General features: G+C 41.6%; 2 protein-coding genes across 2 annotated transcripts in view; both read right to left on the bottom strand.

Annotated features, from left to right (window-relative positions):
- Positions 1-3,246, bottom strand: part of smad10a (SMAD family member 10a) — a 33,365-nt gene extending 30,119 nt beyond the window's left edge. Inside the window, exon 1 of the mRNA XM_080735240.1 lies at positions 3,026-3,246. Within this exon, the coding sequence (XP_080591366.1) occupies positions 3,026-3,029 (4 nt within the window). The 5' untranslated portion in view covers positions 3,030-3,246. The remainder of the gene's footprint in view (positions 1-3,025) is intronic.
- Positions 3,247-11,641: 8,395 nt separating this feature from the next.
- Positions 11,642-16,373, bottom strand: snapin (SNAP associated protein; the record flags this gene model as incomplete). Its single annotated transcript, XM_080734560.1, has 4 exons — positions 11,642-12,967; positions 14,654-14,772; positions 15,370-15,416; positions 16,246-16,373. 4 exons carry the CDS (start codon positions 16,371-16,373, stop codon positions 12,860-12,862), a joined length of 402 nt encoding a protein of 133 aa, XP_080590686.1. The 3' UTR covers positions 11,642-12,859.
- Between the last annotated feature and the right edge of the window lie 602 nt (positions 16,374-16,975).

The following is a 16,975-nucleotide window of genomic DNA, read 5'->3' as shown; positions in this document are numbered from 1 at the left end:
ATCATACTTCCGTGCCCCTGTTAAGAGGCGAGCGGACGTGTTTTGTAAATGGTAAATGGTGCATTACAGAGATTGTGCATTACATTCACCCATTCACACACACATTCATACACCGATGGCAGAGGAAACCATGCAAGGCAACAACCTGCTCACCGGGAGCAAATAGGGGTTCAGAGTCTTGCTCAAGGACTCTTCGACACTAACTCTGGGGGAGCCCGGGATCGAACTGGGAACCCTTCGGGAACCCTCTGTGTTCTAATGACGGTTTCTCTACCCCTGAGCCACTGCACTAATTGTAGTCGTGACAAGCAGGCTTGGCTAAGGCCAACTTAAAGTGCATTACACACACACACACACACACACACACACACACACACACACACATACACACACTAGATATTCCATCCTAAGTAAGCCTTGCCAAGCCATGAGGCCCATAGGAGCATATCGCCTGATTCTGTAGCATGAGGCAGCTTGATGATGATGACTGTACACTAGTGGTGTCAAAAGTAATCGATTCAGCAACGCATCGCATCGCATCGCAATTCAGTTCAATTCAATTCAATTCAATGCAGCAACTAATCGATAATCAATAATCAATGCCTAAATATAATTATATAAATAGTAAAGCCATCCTTCATCATCGCACAAAAAACTAGTGAAAATAGCCGATCTACAAGCACATGCGAGTAGATCTGCTATTTTCACTAGTTTTAAATCATTTTTAAAATGATAAATACAAAATTAACGGTTTTAGACATACAAGCTTTCCACCCGACAACAACATTTAAATATAATTCGAAATAAGATATTATGTTCCGTATATCTGACTGCTTGTATTGACTGACATTTGCCATGTTGTGCAGTGATATAGAAAAGTGTGATGCATCGCAATATCGAATCAAATCAAATTGTTACCTTGTGAATCATAATCAAATTGAATCGTGAGGGTAGTGCCAATGCACACCTTTCCTGCACCCTGGACATGACGCTAGACTAGAGTATGTCGCATACTCGCAGTGCCTAAACTCTAGTCCAATCCCTGATGCAGAGAGCCAGCAAGCTCAATGAGACTCACAGTCAGAGTCTTTGGTATGACCCGACCAGGGTTCGATGCCATGCGCTATTCTGTTATAACACAGTAAAAATACTCAATTTGAATTTAACTAAGAATATACAAATGGATAATAAGGGTAATAATAATAATAATTAATAATAATAATCAACTAAATAGATTAGTCCGATTAGCCACTTACGATAACCAAGCAACAAGAAGTTTTAAACTTCATCATAATAGTGGGATGTAGATCTGCCATTTTCTCTCTTACGTATATTTTGATGCCACTACTTTTGTAGGCCTACTTTTACTCAAGTAACATTTTGAACCCATGCCATTTACTTGTAGCAGAGCATGTCTACATTGCAGTATTGATACTTATAATTAAGTCTTTTTTTTTGTGAGTTATCTACTATTCCCCACCACTGATTAAGTGTTCCTAGTTCCTATAACCTTTGATGAAGCCTTAAATGCAGTGCTGGAAAGTAACTAAGTATATGTACTTACTTACTACTTACTAGTAGGCTACTGTACAATTTTGAGGTATTTGAACTTTACTTGAGTATTTCCAATTTCCAATCCTACTCCACTACATCTTGGATACAAACAGGCCTATTGTACTTTTATTTATTTGAAAACCTTAGTTGCTAGTAACTTTGTAAATGTGTAACTAACTTCAGCCCATACCTGTATATATTTCGGCCATTTGAAAATAGCAGATCTACAAGCTCACAATGCGTCTCATAGATCGAGCACGCGTTGTGAGCTTGTAGATCTGCTATATTTGCACACATTTGAAAACATGAAATGACACATTCTGCACAATGAGTACTTTTACTTTTTGTACTTTTTTGATAGCAATACTTTGGTACTTTTACTCAAGTACATTTTGAATTTACTTAACAGAGCACTTCTACATTGCAGTATTGCTACTTTTACTTAAGTAAAACACGTGAGTAGGCCTACTTTTTCCACCACTGATATAGACGACAACAGTGTGTGAAAGTCAAAGCTTCCATCCATCCATTCAGCTCTGCCTACCACCACTCCTCCATATAAGGTCATCACGCGTCACCAAGTCTGCCTACTAAACTCCTCGTTTCTGAAACATTCTCAACAAGACAGACAGGGAATGTACAAACAAACAACAACAACAAACAGCGTGTTGAGATCCTGTTGATCACGTCAACATTCCAACTACAGTATATTATGATCCACATTTCGGATGGGTTTTTATGATGGAATCTTTAGATTTTTTTTTTAAATAAAAACAAATCCTGACGCAGGCTATACTATCATGTTGCATTGCATGCCACCGGTGTCTCATGCAGGGGGAGGGGGGGTGTATACTAGTAGATCTAGATCTACAAGCCCACCACCACCACCACACTTGTTGTGGTCTGTTTTTCGGGGCACGCTGCCGCACGCACGAATCGCACGATGATGGCTGTTGAGTGTGGAGTGAAGTGGAGTGAATGCCATGGCTGCTGCTGCTGCTGCTGTTGTGGGAAAATGGAACGTTTTGAAAACATGACGAAGCAGCAGCCAGACAGCAAGCAGACAGCAAGCAGACATCATGACATGCAGCATGGATGATACGATGATCTGTCTGTCTGTCTGTCTGCCCTGATCCCAGCCCTAGTAGACTGTCTGTCTGTCTAGTGACTTCCTCTCTCTCTCTCTCTCTCTCTCTCTCTCTCTCTCGGTGTGTGTGTGTGTGTGTGTGTGTGTGTGTGTGTGTGTGTGTGTGTGTGTGTGTGTGTGTGTGTGTGTGTGTGTGTGTGTGTGTGTGTGTGTTTAGTCTGGGCTGGCTTGATCGCCCCGGCGTCTCTTTTATATAAACCCATATGCAGTCTAAACACATAGGTCTACATTTCTATAATAGTTTAGTATGTGTATGCATTCCTCTCTCTCTCTCTCTCTCGCTCTCTCTCTCTGTCTCTCTCTCAATATATATGATATACTCACACATCAGAGGTTGTTGCTGAGGTAGAAGAGTGTTTAGTCCGGGTGTCCTGGTGGTGTGATGGCTCCTCGGTGCGTGCGTGTGTGTGTGTGTGTGTGTGTGTGTGTGTGTGTGTGTGTGTGTGTGTGTGTGTGTGTGTGTGTGTGTGTGTGTTAGGGGAGGAGGGGGTTCTATATGATCAGACTGTATGCTTCTCTAGGCTGTCAGAGAGAAGAGCTGCCTATGGCCGCGCATCCTGTATGCTCTTGTTGCTTGCTGCCTCTCTCTCTCTCTCTCTCTCTCTCTCTCTCTCTCTATGTCTCTCTCTCTCCCCTCGCTGACTACAATAACAAAAGAGAGGGAGGGGAGAGGGGGGGGGGGGGGTCATGGGTGCGCGCGCGTGCGTGCGGCGTCTCGCCGAAAGGAGGGAGGGTCTTTTTTTTCCTTCTTTTTTTTCACTCCCAGCCAATGGGAGCGCACGTCTCAAACGGTAGCCCGCGGCTCTGGGCCAATGGGGAAGGAGGTGACATCTATTTCCCCCCCCTCCACCATAGTCTAGGCTAGGAGGGTTCGTCTGGGTTTTCTCTGTCTGTCTGCCTGTTGTGCAGGGGCGTCGCACCAAATCCTGGGCCCCGGGTACAAGGATTCACTGCGGGGCCCCCCATGCCATGAATGTTCTTCATAGGGGGAGGGGGTTTAACCCATTTAGACTGGGAAACACATTCTTTTGTGCTCTGCCTACTGAAAAATAGCAGATATACAAGCTCACAGCTTGCAGATCTGCTATTTTTGAAAAAAAAAATTAAAATGTGTGCAAGTCTTTGAATATTTCAAATCCTTCTAAGGTTTTTTGAAAAACCTATGTTTGTATGTCAGTGGTGCTCAAACCTTTTCACGTGAAGGACCCCCAAACTATTTAGTTCCAGGGACCCCCCAGAACTGAAGCAACATTTTAGTTACACATGTTCGCTTAAAAAATACATATATTCAAAGATTTGCACACGTTTTCACGACTTTTAAAAAATAGCAGATACCGATAGCGCGGCACTCGGTGCCGCGCTGTGGGCTTGTAGATCTGCTATTTTTCCATAGCTAAAGTATACAATAATTAAGGGCCCTAGCAACTCAGTCCCACTCCCCCCCCACCTTGTGACGCCCCTGCCTGTGTGTGATGCAGTCAGTACTACTGGCGCCTGGCGGCCATGGCCCCGCCCCCCTGCACGAGACACACACCTCCTCCCCCATCCATCTACCCAAAACAAATACTAGAGACTGGCTGGCCGTGTGTTGTTGCCATGTCGGCTTATTATAAGCAATCTTTTTTTTCTTCTTCAAAAATCTGGCAACACTGCAGCCAACTGCTGCTGCTGCTGCTGCTACTACGACTGACTAGCAGTAAGACGCTCTAAGGGCGAGAAGCGACCGCCAGGGTGCGCGGAAACAACAGAGTAACTTATTGCCCTATTACACTATTACACTTATTACACTATTACACTTATTACACTATTACACTTATTGACTTATTACACTATTACACTTATTGCCCTATCTATTACAATATTACACTATTACACTTATTATGCGTTTACTCTATTACACTTATTATACTATTACACTTATTACACTATTAAACTTATTGTCTTATTACACTATTAGACTTATTGTCTTATTACACTATTAGACTTATTGCCCTATAATAGGGCAATACGTGTAATAGTGTAATAGCATAATAAGTGCAATAGTGTAATAGGCTATTAGACCTATTAGACGCTATTAGACGTATTGCCCTATTCCACTTATTACACTATTTCATTTAATTCCTTATTACACTATTACACTTATTGCCCTATTACACCATCACACATATTACACTATTACACTTATTACACTATTACACTTATTGCCCTATTACACTATTACACTTATTACACTATTACACTTATTACACTTATTACACTTATTGCCCTATATTACACTATTACACTTATTACACTATTACACTTATTGCCCTATTACACTATTACACTTATTGCACTATTACTCGTATTACACTATTACACGTATTGCCCTATTACACTATTACACTTATTGCCCTATTACACTATTAGGCCTATACTGCCCTATTACACTTATTGCCCTGTTACACTTTGATTTGATTGATATATTACACTGTTGGCCACTAGAGGGTGCTGTTAGCTTGACAGACAACTAGTGTGACAGAACATTTCTTTGAAAATAGCAAATCTATCAGCTTGTTTCACTCGCAGAATCTGGCAACGCTGCCAACTGCTACTGCTGCTGCTGCTACTATGACTGTCTAGCAGTGATGGGCAGTACAGTACTAGTTACTATTACTAAGTAATACATTACTGTCCCCAGTGTAGTGGAACTCTATACGGTTCCCAAACTTTTTTAGAGACTTTAGACATTTGCCAGAGACACAAACTAGTGAAAATAGAAGATCCAGTTCACGTATATTTGTCTGTCTGTATATTTTCACTACTTCTTAGACATTTGTGTTCTAATTGATGTAAATTCTTTGATTTTTCTTTGATTTCCTCATGAAATTACTGAAAAAGAAGCAAAATTGATTTTTTTTTGTTTGTTTTTAATTCATGTTTTAATTCAATTCTTTTGGGGGTATAATGTTTGTTGAAAATATTTTGTAATAATAATAATTAAAAATAAATTATCTATCATCCAGCAGCTGAAAGCGACTCCTAACCTCCTCCGTATAGCTGGTTTGCAGGCCAGGGTCTGTCGAGAGTGCCTTCCAGTCATACTGGATCCTGGGGCTTGGTTTGGGTACCCTGAGGCTCAGTCGAACCCTCATGGAGACCACACGGTGATAATAATAAATAATACAACTTTATTTGTATAGTGCTTTTTTAAACAATATTACAAAGTGCTTGAACAATCAAAACCAAACAGTAATCAAACACAGAAATGCAATAATAGCAAAACAACAGAATAAAACATAAGTTACTGTAAAAAATAAAGCAACAGTTACAATTACAGGCAGCAGAACAACATGTCTCAGGGAGATTAAAAAAAAGGCCATTCTGTAGAAGTGGGTTTTTAAAAGGGATTTAAAACTAGTCAGTGATGAGTTCTTCTGGTAAACTGTTCCACAATTTGGGGGCCTTTACAGCACAAGCTCCATCTCCTCTGGTCACCAATGAATCCCTATGGCTCTTGTAAACCCCGACCAGATGACCTGAGAATACGTGTTGGCACATAGGGTTCTATCATAGCACATAAATAACTAGGAGCTACACCACATTGCTGAACTTGCTGTATGGCTCAGCATTCAGGATGGAGTTACCGCACTAGTATGTAGTCCAACTGACACAGCATACCTGAGGCTCGGTCTTAGAATAGATAGATAGATAGATACCTTTATTATCACAAGGGGGAAAATGTGTTGCCCAGTCTTGGAGGGTCCATCGCTTGGCTGTTCTTTTCCGGAACATAGTGTTCGCTGACAGTAGTTTGTGTTCCATGAGAAGGGCAGTTAGGTATGTGCCATCACAATATACAACCCACAATATACTATGGTTCTCATTGATTGGTATCTTGTGTGACGTTAGTCTCGTACTGCATACGGACAGTCATGCAGACATAGGGACCCACAACAAACACACAAAGCCAGACGTAGGAGCATCTGGGACCACAGCCTAGCCTCTTGATGCTACCTTTTCCTAAATGACTACTGGAAGGAACTAGACTTTTATACGTCCTGGTCATGTGAATGGGTCAAGTGTAGTGAGTGCACCATTCACCTGGATTCCCACAATGTGTATTAAATAACTGGAGAGATGCATGGGAAGACCCCTGTTACTGACACTCTATATAGCAATGATGGTAACTATTTAACACTTATTTTAACAAACAAAATATAATTTACAGCACCTTTGACTCTTGGTGGACAACGAATATATTGTCGCATGGCTCAACGGTCTATTTTGTTCATGGATAAATTGTGAATAGAAAAAAATCAAACCTCGGTTCGAAGTGAAGCGGTGAACTTTTATTCTATGTGTTCTAGAACTATGAACTCTGTGATCTATGTCATTCTTCCAATTCTGAATAAATGAATGATTTTATCTGGAGGGCTGAATTGTCATGTGAAGCTTGACCAATCCTCAAAGTATGGTCTCATTGGACATTTTTAATCATCCAATCATCAGACTGGGACGGACGTTACACACATATTCTGGACGTACGGGACAGATAAAACCTGTTCATTCTGGACTGAAATGACCATACATGTATAATATGGACATGAACGGGACACACATGTACGGGACAGATAAAACCTGTTCATTCTGGACTGGAATGACCATATATGGACATGAACGGGACACACAAAGCCACTCCTTGGAAGCGGCTTTCACCGCTTAAAAGAATTGGGGCCTCTTCTTTACTTCCTTCACAGGTGTTACCAATGAATGAAACTAATGAAGGCTCTGTTCCATTCTGGTCATAACAGAGTCAGGGTGCTGATGTTGGCTCACTGGAAACACTCTGCTAGTGCTACACCACTTGTGGTCCAGGTACCCTCATGGTAACTTGAGGGTACACAACGTGCTCTACAAGCTCTATGCGATCTGCGTTGTAGATCTGCAATTTTCACTACTTTTGTATGACACTTTTGCATGATGAAGGCTTTAATTTAACAAGAAAACATAATACACATTTGAAACTGGGAGATACAAGGTTTCTGCCCGACAGGGACATTATGGTATGTGTGTCTCTCCTGTGTCAATAATGAATGTTTTGCAATGAGATACGGACAGAGGGGGGAGGGGGAGGGGGGTGAAGGTGACCCTTCTCTCGGGCTGGAATGCAAGGCAGGGATTTCATAGAGGAGAACACGGGGGTCAGCAGCACAAGGAGAGGAGGAGGAGCAGTGATTCATGGTGTTTATTAAGGCCTAGAATTATCTAATGCTTTAACTATTCAAAAATAGCAGATCTACAAGCTCGCAGCGCGGCACCGAGTGCCACGCTGCGAGCTTGTAGATCTGCTATTTTTGAGAAATTGTGATTTTTTCTTCTTTTAAAAAAAAAAAGTTTTGAATATATCTTTTTAAAAGCGAACATCTACTCAAATATTTGCTTCTGGGGGGTCCCTGGTTGAACAACATATTTTGGGATCGGTGGTCTGTGACCAAAATAAATGCATGTCATTTTGGGGTTCCTTGACATGAAGGATTTAGAAGACATTTATAGAATCGGGTCAGAAATATTCAAAGACTTGCAAAAATAGCAGATCTACAAGCTTGCAGTGCCGCGCTGTGAGCTTGTAGATCTGCTATTTGCCAGACCCATGAAATGGGTAGGCCTACATAAGCAAATGTCGGTCTGTCCGGTTTTTCTCCATAGATGGTCATGATGATGACATGATGATGACATGAGGGAGGGATAGACCGACAGACAAAGCCTTCATGTCATCACAATGACATGAGGGAGGGACAGACCGACAGACAAAATAAAAGGCTTTGTCTGTCGGTCTGTCCCTCCCTCTTTTCTCCATATTTGGTCACAATGATGTCACAAATGATGATGACATGAGGGAGGGACAGACAGCCTATAAAGGGACAGACAGCCTATAAATGTACCATTAAATTTATAGGCCCAGAGGGTTGGCAGAACCGGGGTCTGGCACAACCAGGTTGACCTGGTCTAGTTTTAATAGTTAAAGCATAACATAATGGTTAAAGTGGTTCAAATCCAAAGTGACACAGATTTGCATTCAGGCCTAAATGGGTTAAGACACAGGGAATTAAGGAAGGTTAAAAGGACACAGATAGCAATGTATTTTCGACTCAGAACATTGTTCTATTCATCTTCAGTGACAGGCAGTGGTGTAAAGTAGCCTACGTGCACTCAAGTACTGTACTTATTATTTTGAGTAATGCTCTTGTGAGCATGTAGATCAGCTATTCATCAAGTATCTGTGGAAGCCAGTGGAGTCAAACATGAAATGTAGACTAGTTGTTTACAACATGTTACATCATATATATATATATATATATATATATATATATGTGTATATATATATATATATATATATATATATATATATATATATATATATATATATATATATATGTATATACATATATATATATATATATATATATATATATATATATATATATACACACACACACACACACACACACACACACACACACACACGGTTGGTTGGACGCACCTGCCATGCATAGTCCACTTATACCATACATCACATTCAGTTTTAATATTCATCTATACTTATAATTCTACCCTTTGTTTTATTAGGCCGTCATCTGGTGGCCAATTAGAGGCATTACAGTTATTGAAGGAACCACTAATACAGGCCAGAGCACCAGAGCATTAATTTGCCTTTTTAAACACCACCAGCTCATTATAAATCCTAACTCTAACCTCAGTAAAACTATTTCTCTGTATAACTATAACCTTAACCCTATAACCCTAACCACTGTCGGACACATGGGATGTTGGACTATCAAGATTCTGCCATGCAAAGCACTGGTCTGCCCTGGAGAAAATGGACAGTGATGTGTGTAGTATCTTTTGATGACTTTTTACCTGTAGACAAATGAACCTACAAGTAATAACTGTATGACAATAAAGGACAACTCTGCACTAAATAACATCTAGGCTCATTTTCCTACTTATATTGATCCAAAATGACTGTCCATGTGGTCTATAAGTCAGAAATGCCCCTGTTGTCCAGTTTCCCCAGCAGAACCCAGCAGCCCTCATAGCATAGAGTGGAGCCCATAAGCCTATCACTTTAAAACTATTTGTTGCGGTAATGTTTTGTTACTATTTCTCAAACACATCCATGCCTTGTTTGTCACACAAGTCTCATAAATCGTGTTTTGGGGTGAGCATTCAGCCAATCAAAGTGACTGTACTGGACAATCACGGCATATCTTTTCCGGGGTCTTGGCAAAACAGCATAACATCCGTTTAGCAGAATGTCTTTTATGGTGTCTTTGTTATTTTCAATATAATGCAAAGATCAACAACAGCGACAATGGTGTGTTTTCAATTCTGTGAGAACAGTTTGCAGAAGACCTTTTCTTGTTTCAGAACACCCCCAACACACCCCCAGTAAGTATATTTGTATGTGTTTTACTCAAGAAAGACATGCTTTTAATGCAGGCCTTTTACTTTGTATAGAACGGTGCTGTGAGTACTTATCCCACCACTGACCAGAACAGTGGAGAATGTGTCAAATGTTCTCCCAGTACAGAGACCAACTGCATATCAATGACTGTGACTGGCTTGGACTTCAGCAAGCTGAAGACAACACTAGTAGAACACAACACTAGTAGAACACATGCCATGTTTTGTATAAATGTGTGTTTCCTCTTGGGATGGTGTTTTCTGCTGGTGTTTCAGTCCTAACCTAACCCTAACCTCAGTAAAACTATGCCTAACCCTAACCATAACCCTCACCTTAACCTCAGTAAAACTATGCCTAAACCTAACCATAAGCCCTAACCCTAACCACACCTGGTGCGCATTTACGAACGCACCCTTTGATACACTCTGACTGAATCACCAGCAGAAAACACTCTCCCGTTTCCTCTTATGGTTTCAGTACTAGCATAAATCACACGATTAAAAGACAAGACGTGCATTTACTCCTGGCAATTGCATTTACCTCACTAATTTAACTTCTCAAATTAGACAGAAATCATTGGCAGATTGCTTGTATCTGTATCTCCATATTTCAACGTAATGTTTTTTATTTTATTATTATAATTTATCATCACTCAGGCATTGACACTAAGGCTTGCCCACCTGCCCCCGGCAGGTAAATAAAACGTCAGGGCAGGTGAAGTTGGCTTTCAGGTTGCCCGACAGGGCAAGTGCTCATTTGAGAGGGGACACAAATGTCTATAAAAATGAGATATCTGTCTAAACACCTGAACGTGGCCAGTGCGCTGTGTCTTCTGGTCTGTGGAATGTAAAATAAGAGCACTATTTACCTATAATGTGCTGTTTTTACTGTTGCTACATTTAAAAATAAAAAATAACAAGTGTGAACCCATAGACATATTCAATCATAGCTAAAGTATTTGGTATTTGGATTTGGAGGTATTGAGGTATGACATTTTATCGCACAGGCCCAGAAAGTAAAGAAATAAGTGTTAAATTGAGCGGTAATTAAAATCGTACCTATCATTTTATAAAGGACGATTTACTTTTCGGGCAAGTGGGCATTACCTTCGGGCAAGTAGAACATGACCTGTACTTGCCCGATGGGCAAGTGCCTCTGAGACCTTAGTGTCAACCCCTGATCACTATTAAAGCCCTGCTTCGGGCTCAAGCCAGTCACACAAAGTGTTATCTGTGGGTTTTATAAGTATTGTACTACTGACAAGTACTAACAATACCCTTTTTCCAATCCACCGCAATGGAGAAGATCTATGGTGCGTTTTATACACTCTCTGGGTGACTTCATGTTCATTTGAGTGAATTTTAACAGGGTGGCCATAGCTGAATGTTCAGAGCCCTGGGAAGCCAGAGACAGGTCCCAGGTTTGATTACAGATTTCCAAACACACTCCTACATAGTCTGTTGATAACACCTTTAACACTCTAAATCAGTTGCTCATGTTCACAAAGATGTTTATTCCATCTCCAACAATACAATTAACACATGTTCATTCTTCTTACATAAGGAACAACAACTGCCTGCCTCCAGATTCTCCAGTTAAATATATATACAGTAATTAGCAAAACAAACATCGCTCACGTGTGGCTAATCATGGGTTATAAAAAACAAAAAACAAAATCAACAACAGACAAATTGGCAAATAAAAATGGCGTTATTGCACTGCATAGTAGAGGCCTCTTAGAGAAACTCTAATCTGTTAATCGTTTGTTTTAATTTAGAGTAATTGTCAATTATTTCATTATTTTGTTACCCTCCTGAATGATGTAGTTGTATTACAAGTTAACGCTTGCCACACATCTGTTTTACTCTAGCTCACCTGCCAGTGAGGAGCCCCCACTGGGAGGACTTCCAACATATAACGATGACAGGCTCCACCCCCCCAGCCCAGCTCACCTTCCCCTAACATGGTCCTAACTGCAGCGGAAAAAAACAAAGTAAAGCCAGGAGAGTCCGTTTGAGCTGTCGCCCTGCAGTGGGAGCGTGGAATAGCCTTCTGTAGCATTTTGTTTATTGTTTGTCGGGATGGGACGATATGAAAATGTCATGTCACGATTATTGTGACAAAAAAATAAATGCAATTTACAATATTATCACGATAATCACATTTTATCAACATTTGCCAAAATAATCTACAAGCTCACTACAATGATCTACAAGCTTGTGAAGCAACACGTTGTGAGCTTGTAGATCAGCTATTCTTTGGCAAAGACATTTGGTAGAGAGTGAAAAGGTAAGACTGTGTCAAGTACGTTATTTCCAGTTCCGTTTTACCAATTATAGAGGGTTTAAGTGGTACTGGACATGCAGCTCTGCAAATAAAAGGTGAATTGATCCCAGTACATGACGGAGAATCATTTCACGATAAATGTAAATTTCATAAACGATAATAGTGATTATCGTCCCATCCCTAAGTGTTTGTCCATTCACTCGTACGTTCGTTCACGCATTCATCCGTGCATCACATCATAAGGTCCGAGAACGTAGGGCAGAACAGCAGGCGAAGCACAGAAGTTTAGCTAGCAAACAGTGCTAAAGCAAAGTGAGGCCTTTTGTCACCCACTGCTACCAGGTCCTGTACCGATATGTCCCACCGTGGTGACCGCCACGGTGTTTCTAAGAGGTGGGAGGGGCCGGGGCTCCAGGGGGGAGGGGTCATGGTTTGCTAGGGGAGCGTGTGGTGAAGGCTCCGGAGGCTTCCAGCATGGTTTTCCGTCTGGCCGTCTCCTTGGCCACGTTGTGGTTGAGACGCCTCAGTCGCTCCTGCAGGAAACAAAGAGTTCAAGGTTTTGCAATGAAACACAGACATCCCAAGTCTCCCGGAAATCAGCATCTCCTCCCGGACACCTGGCGAGTGGCACTAAAGCTCCCAGAAATCCCGACCACTCACGCAAACACCGTCCATATCCGGGAGAATCTCGTGGATCCGGATCATCTGCAAGCCGAGATGTGAATAAATGCAGTGGCGTCAGTTCAGCAAAAGCTAGGGTATGGCAAAGATGGGAGTCCTCATGTGCTGGTTTTGTCAGTTTTTTACCCGGGTTTCTACAGTTTATTGGGCTGGATATGGCAGCCTGGAACGGTTGTTCAAGTGCAGCTAAACTTGGCATGTTAGTAAACGTGCCACAATTAACAATAATGCATTGCACCTGTGCAGCTGACCTGCAGAACCTGGGAATATACCATTCTGTCAAGATGGGGAGAATATAAGTGTGGAGAATCTAATTATAATACCTTGTTAAAGTGACCATTACATTTGTCGTTAATTTACTGTAATTTAACAACATAATAACCAGCACTTATAGACAAAGAGACAACATGGTAACTTTTATTCTCCCCCTGGACCCAGGGTATGGCAGCTGCATACCCCTGCCATACCCAATTGACGCCCCTGAATAAATGTGTTCTTGTTCGTCATTGAACTGTCAATCTGGGAAATGAATGATTGTCATTCGCTTTGGGAGATGTGGGCGTCTAAAAGTGACCAACCACTGGTCTAAGATGCAGATACATGCGTGACACGGACCAATGCAACACTGTACTTCTTTAAAACTGTCAGTTCTTTTTGGCTGTGAGTGCTGGTGGACAACTGGACCAACATATAGCTGCGTCAGCCTGCGCAATGCACAGCAGCCTGCCAGAACTTTCTCCTAAATAGGAAAGACATCATGCTTTATATCAGGGGTCTTCAACGTTTTCAGGCCAAGGACCCCTTAGCTGAGAGACAGATGAATCAGGGACACCTCTACATGTTGTATAAAACTGTGTTGCAGTTTTTCATCGATTTCATAGATAGATTCATAGACTTGTTGGACAGCACTGTCATCAGTCCATGTTGGATTTGTGTTAATGTGTTTTTTCAGACATTTAATCATTTAAATTGTCAATACTTTGTAAACTTTTTTTTAACTTCACACCCAACCTATTTTTTTTTTTTTTAAGATTTGTTTTTGGGCTTTTTATGCCTTTATTGATAGGACAGTAGACTGACGTGGCAAAGATTGTCCGGATCGGGAATCGAACCGGCGACGCCAGCAGGCATCATAGCCTAGTATGTGGTATGCGCCTTGACCACCAGGCCAGCGGACGCCCATACCCAACCTACTTGCCGGAAATAGCCGATCTACAAGCTCTCAATGCCTCGCGCGTTTAGAGCTTGTAGATCTGCTATTTTAGGCCAAAGTTCTCCTCAGAATAGGGATGCGAGGGTTCAAGTTGTTAATCTAAAAGAATGATCCTATCACACAAAGATTTGGCGCCCCCCCTGTAGTAACTCTGAGGAGACGAACCCATTTTTTACTTTAAAAAATGAATAATTTCCTGGGAAAAAACGATTTGCCTCCGAGATGTATTGGAAAAAGGACATGCTCAGGTAAAGTAAATGTACCTAAAAAATGTCCTGAGTACAGTACTTGAGTAAATGTACTTTAGTTACTTCCCGCCACTGACCTGAGCGTTCTGCAGGATGTTGTTGACCAGCACTACTCTCCTCCGCGCGTTCAGCAGCTTCTTCACATAAGGATCCAGGTCTAGCGCCACCTTCTGGTGTTCATTGATTCGACACAGCTCTGGAAACAATGGACGTGAGAAAACAGTTATAAAAAAACTAAACAAAAACAAGAACACCAAATAAAACAGGCTTTATGGATCAAAATATTTTGTTGATATATAATATTGTTGACAAAACTATTAAAAATAGTGTTCACTGATGAACATTAGAGGCTCCCGGATCACAACGAGACAGAGTATTTAATGGGGGGTTAAAGTGATGTGTTTCGCCAAGAGATAAAATGTTAACTCGTGAGCAATTAAAAGTGGCAGACGTGAATGCACAGCGCAGAATAGATGATTGAATGATGATAGATTATTTGGGCTGGGTATAGTGCACAGCATATCCTGCCGTATTGATATTGTAGCCTCTAGTCTCCCTTAATAGTTTAGGCAGCGAATGAGACTATATTAATACAACATAGAGCAGTGTTTCTCAAACTTTCAAATTTCAAGGTCTTCCCTCAACTTCCCTTAACAGTGTACAAAATGTGTACACTGTCAGACTTGTATGGGTCAATTTAGACCCCCCCCCCCCCGCCCTAAAGGAACCCACAGAGTCCCTGGAATCCACTTTGAGAATCACTGTCATAGACTAAAGTATACAGTATATGCACCTGTGGCCAAGTTGTCAATGTGTTCTCTCAATTCCACCTGACTCTCTCTGGGGAAACAAACAAACACAGAAACACACACAGAAAACAGAGAATTATAAGAATGGTAAAACCATCAATAAGACAACTCTGATGTTGTACACAAGCTAGGGCTGGGGTCTGGAACCTGGAGGAATGGGATCCAACATTGAGGAACTGTAATCTGTTCCATAACATTTGGAACAGTTTCCGGAACAGGGTTTTAATCACACTGCTGTCAGAGCTGATCTGCTAGACCAGTGGTTCTCAACCTGTGGGTCGGGACCCTGAGGGGGGGGGGGGGGGGCTCAGATGATTAACTTAACGTGAACAGTAAACAAACCAACAAAGCTTCAGCATATCGCACATATCTGCACATTTCTAAAGTAAAAATTTAAGGTCTTTTGATAGGCCTACCAATGTTTTATGATTGATTGATTGATTGATTGATTGGTGGGCCAGTAAAATTGTCCCGCGGGCCGGAAATGGCCCGCGGGCCTGAGTTTGAGCATCACTGCAGTATACTCCATCCTGATTGGATAAATACATAGGCTACATGTATTTTCTGTTTGCAAGTAGCTGGATAGAGGTGGGGGGCATTCCCATGACGTACCACAACAAAGCTGTTCCACATTCATTTTAACAAAACAATATCACTTGTTGCTAGTCGAAAAAACTAATCAATAAGAAGATAATCGATACAGAAGATGATAACAACAACCCATCAGCTCTTAACGGACGTAAACAGAGAAGGCCCGACAGACAGTTATCACATGACCATCATGGGACAGTCACCATAACAACGCTGCAGAAAAGACCATTTTAGTGCTATTTGTCCATAACTATTACACATGACGTTACCTGACGGAGTGCACGTGCAGATCTAGTTGCTGTACGGCAGGTTTTAACAGATCTAGCAGACCTTCTGCGATGGGATCTGAATGATCAGCGGATGAAGGAGTGCACACCACCGATGGTACCGCCGCCATGTCTGTGTGTGGGTGGGACGTTCGCCAACGAGTCGAGTCTTTTGAACGGCTCTTTGAATTGAACGATGGGATCCGGTTCGCAGGAGGGAGCCGTTCCTTTCTAAATGAACAGTTGTGGAAAAAGTACAAACATTCTTTACTTATGTAAAAGTATCTGCAATGTGGAAATACTCTGCCACAAGTAGAAAGTTCGGAATTAAAATGTACTTGAGTAAAAGTACAAACATATTGGTATCAAAATGTATGCTACTTAAAGTAGTAGTAGAAAGTAGGCTACTCATTGTGCACAATGTCCCGTTTCACATGTTTTCCAATGAATACAATGTAGAAAAATCATTTGAAAATAGCAGATCCCATCTACAAGCTCACAAATGCATTGTGACCTTGTAGATTGGCTATTTTCAAATGGCGGAAATGTATCAGGCTATTATAGCTGTGTTCTATCCGTCTGGCGTGTATGTGTCTCCCGTAGGAAGTGAGGCCGATCGCCCCCCGCTACCCCCGCCTCCCCGTTCTTTGCTCCCAGACCACGCCCCCGACCGTCGCGATTGGCCGGCTGTACTCTGCTGTACTTCCTGGCCATGTCCTGTTACTGTTGTTGT

This window comes from Nannobrachium achirus (genome assembly GCF_963921795.1).
Source record: "Nannobrachium achirus genome assembly, chromosome: 10".
NCBI classification, from domain to species: Eukaryota; Metazoa; Chordata; class Actinopteri; order Myctophiformes; family Myctophidae; genus Nannobrachium; species Nannobrachium achirus.
Note: the sequence above shows the minus strand (reverse complement) of the source record. Positions and strands in the feature narration are given on the sequence as shown.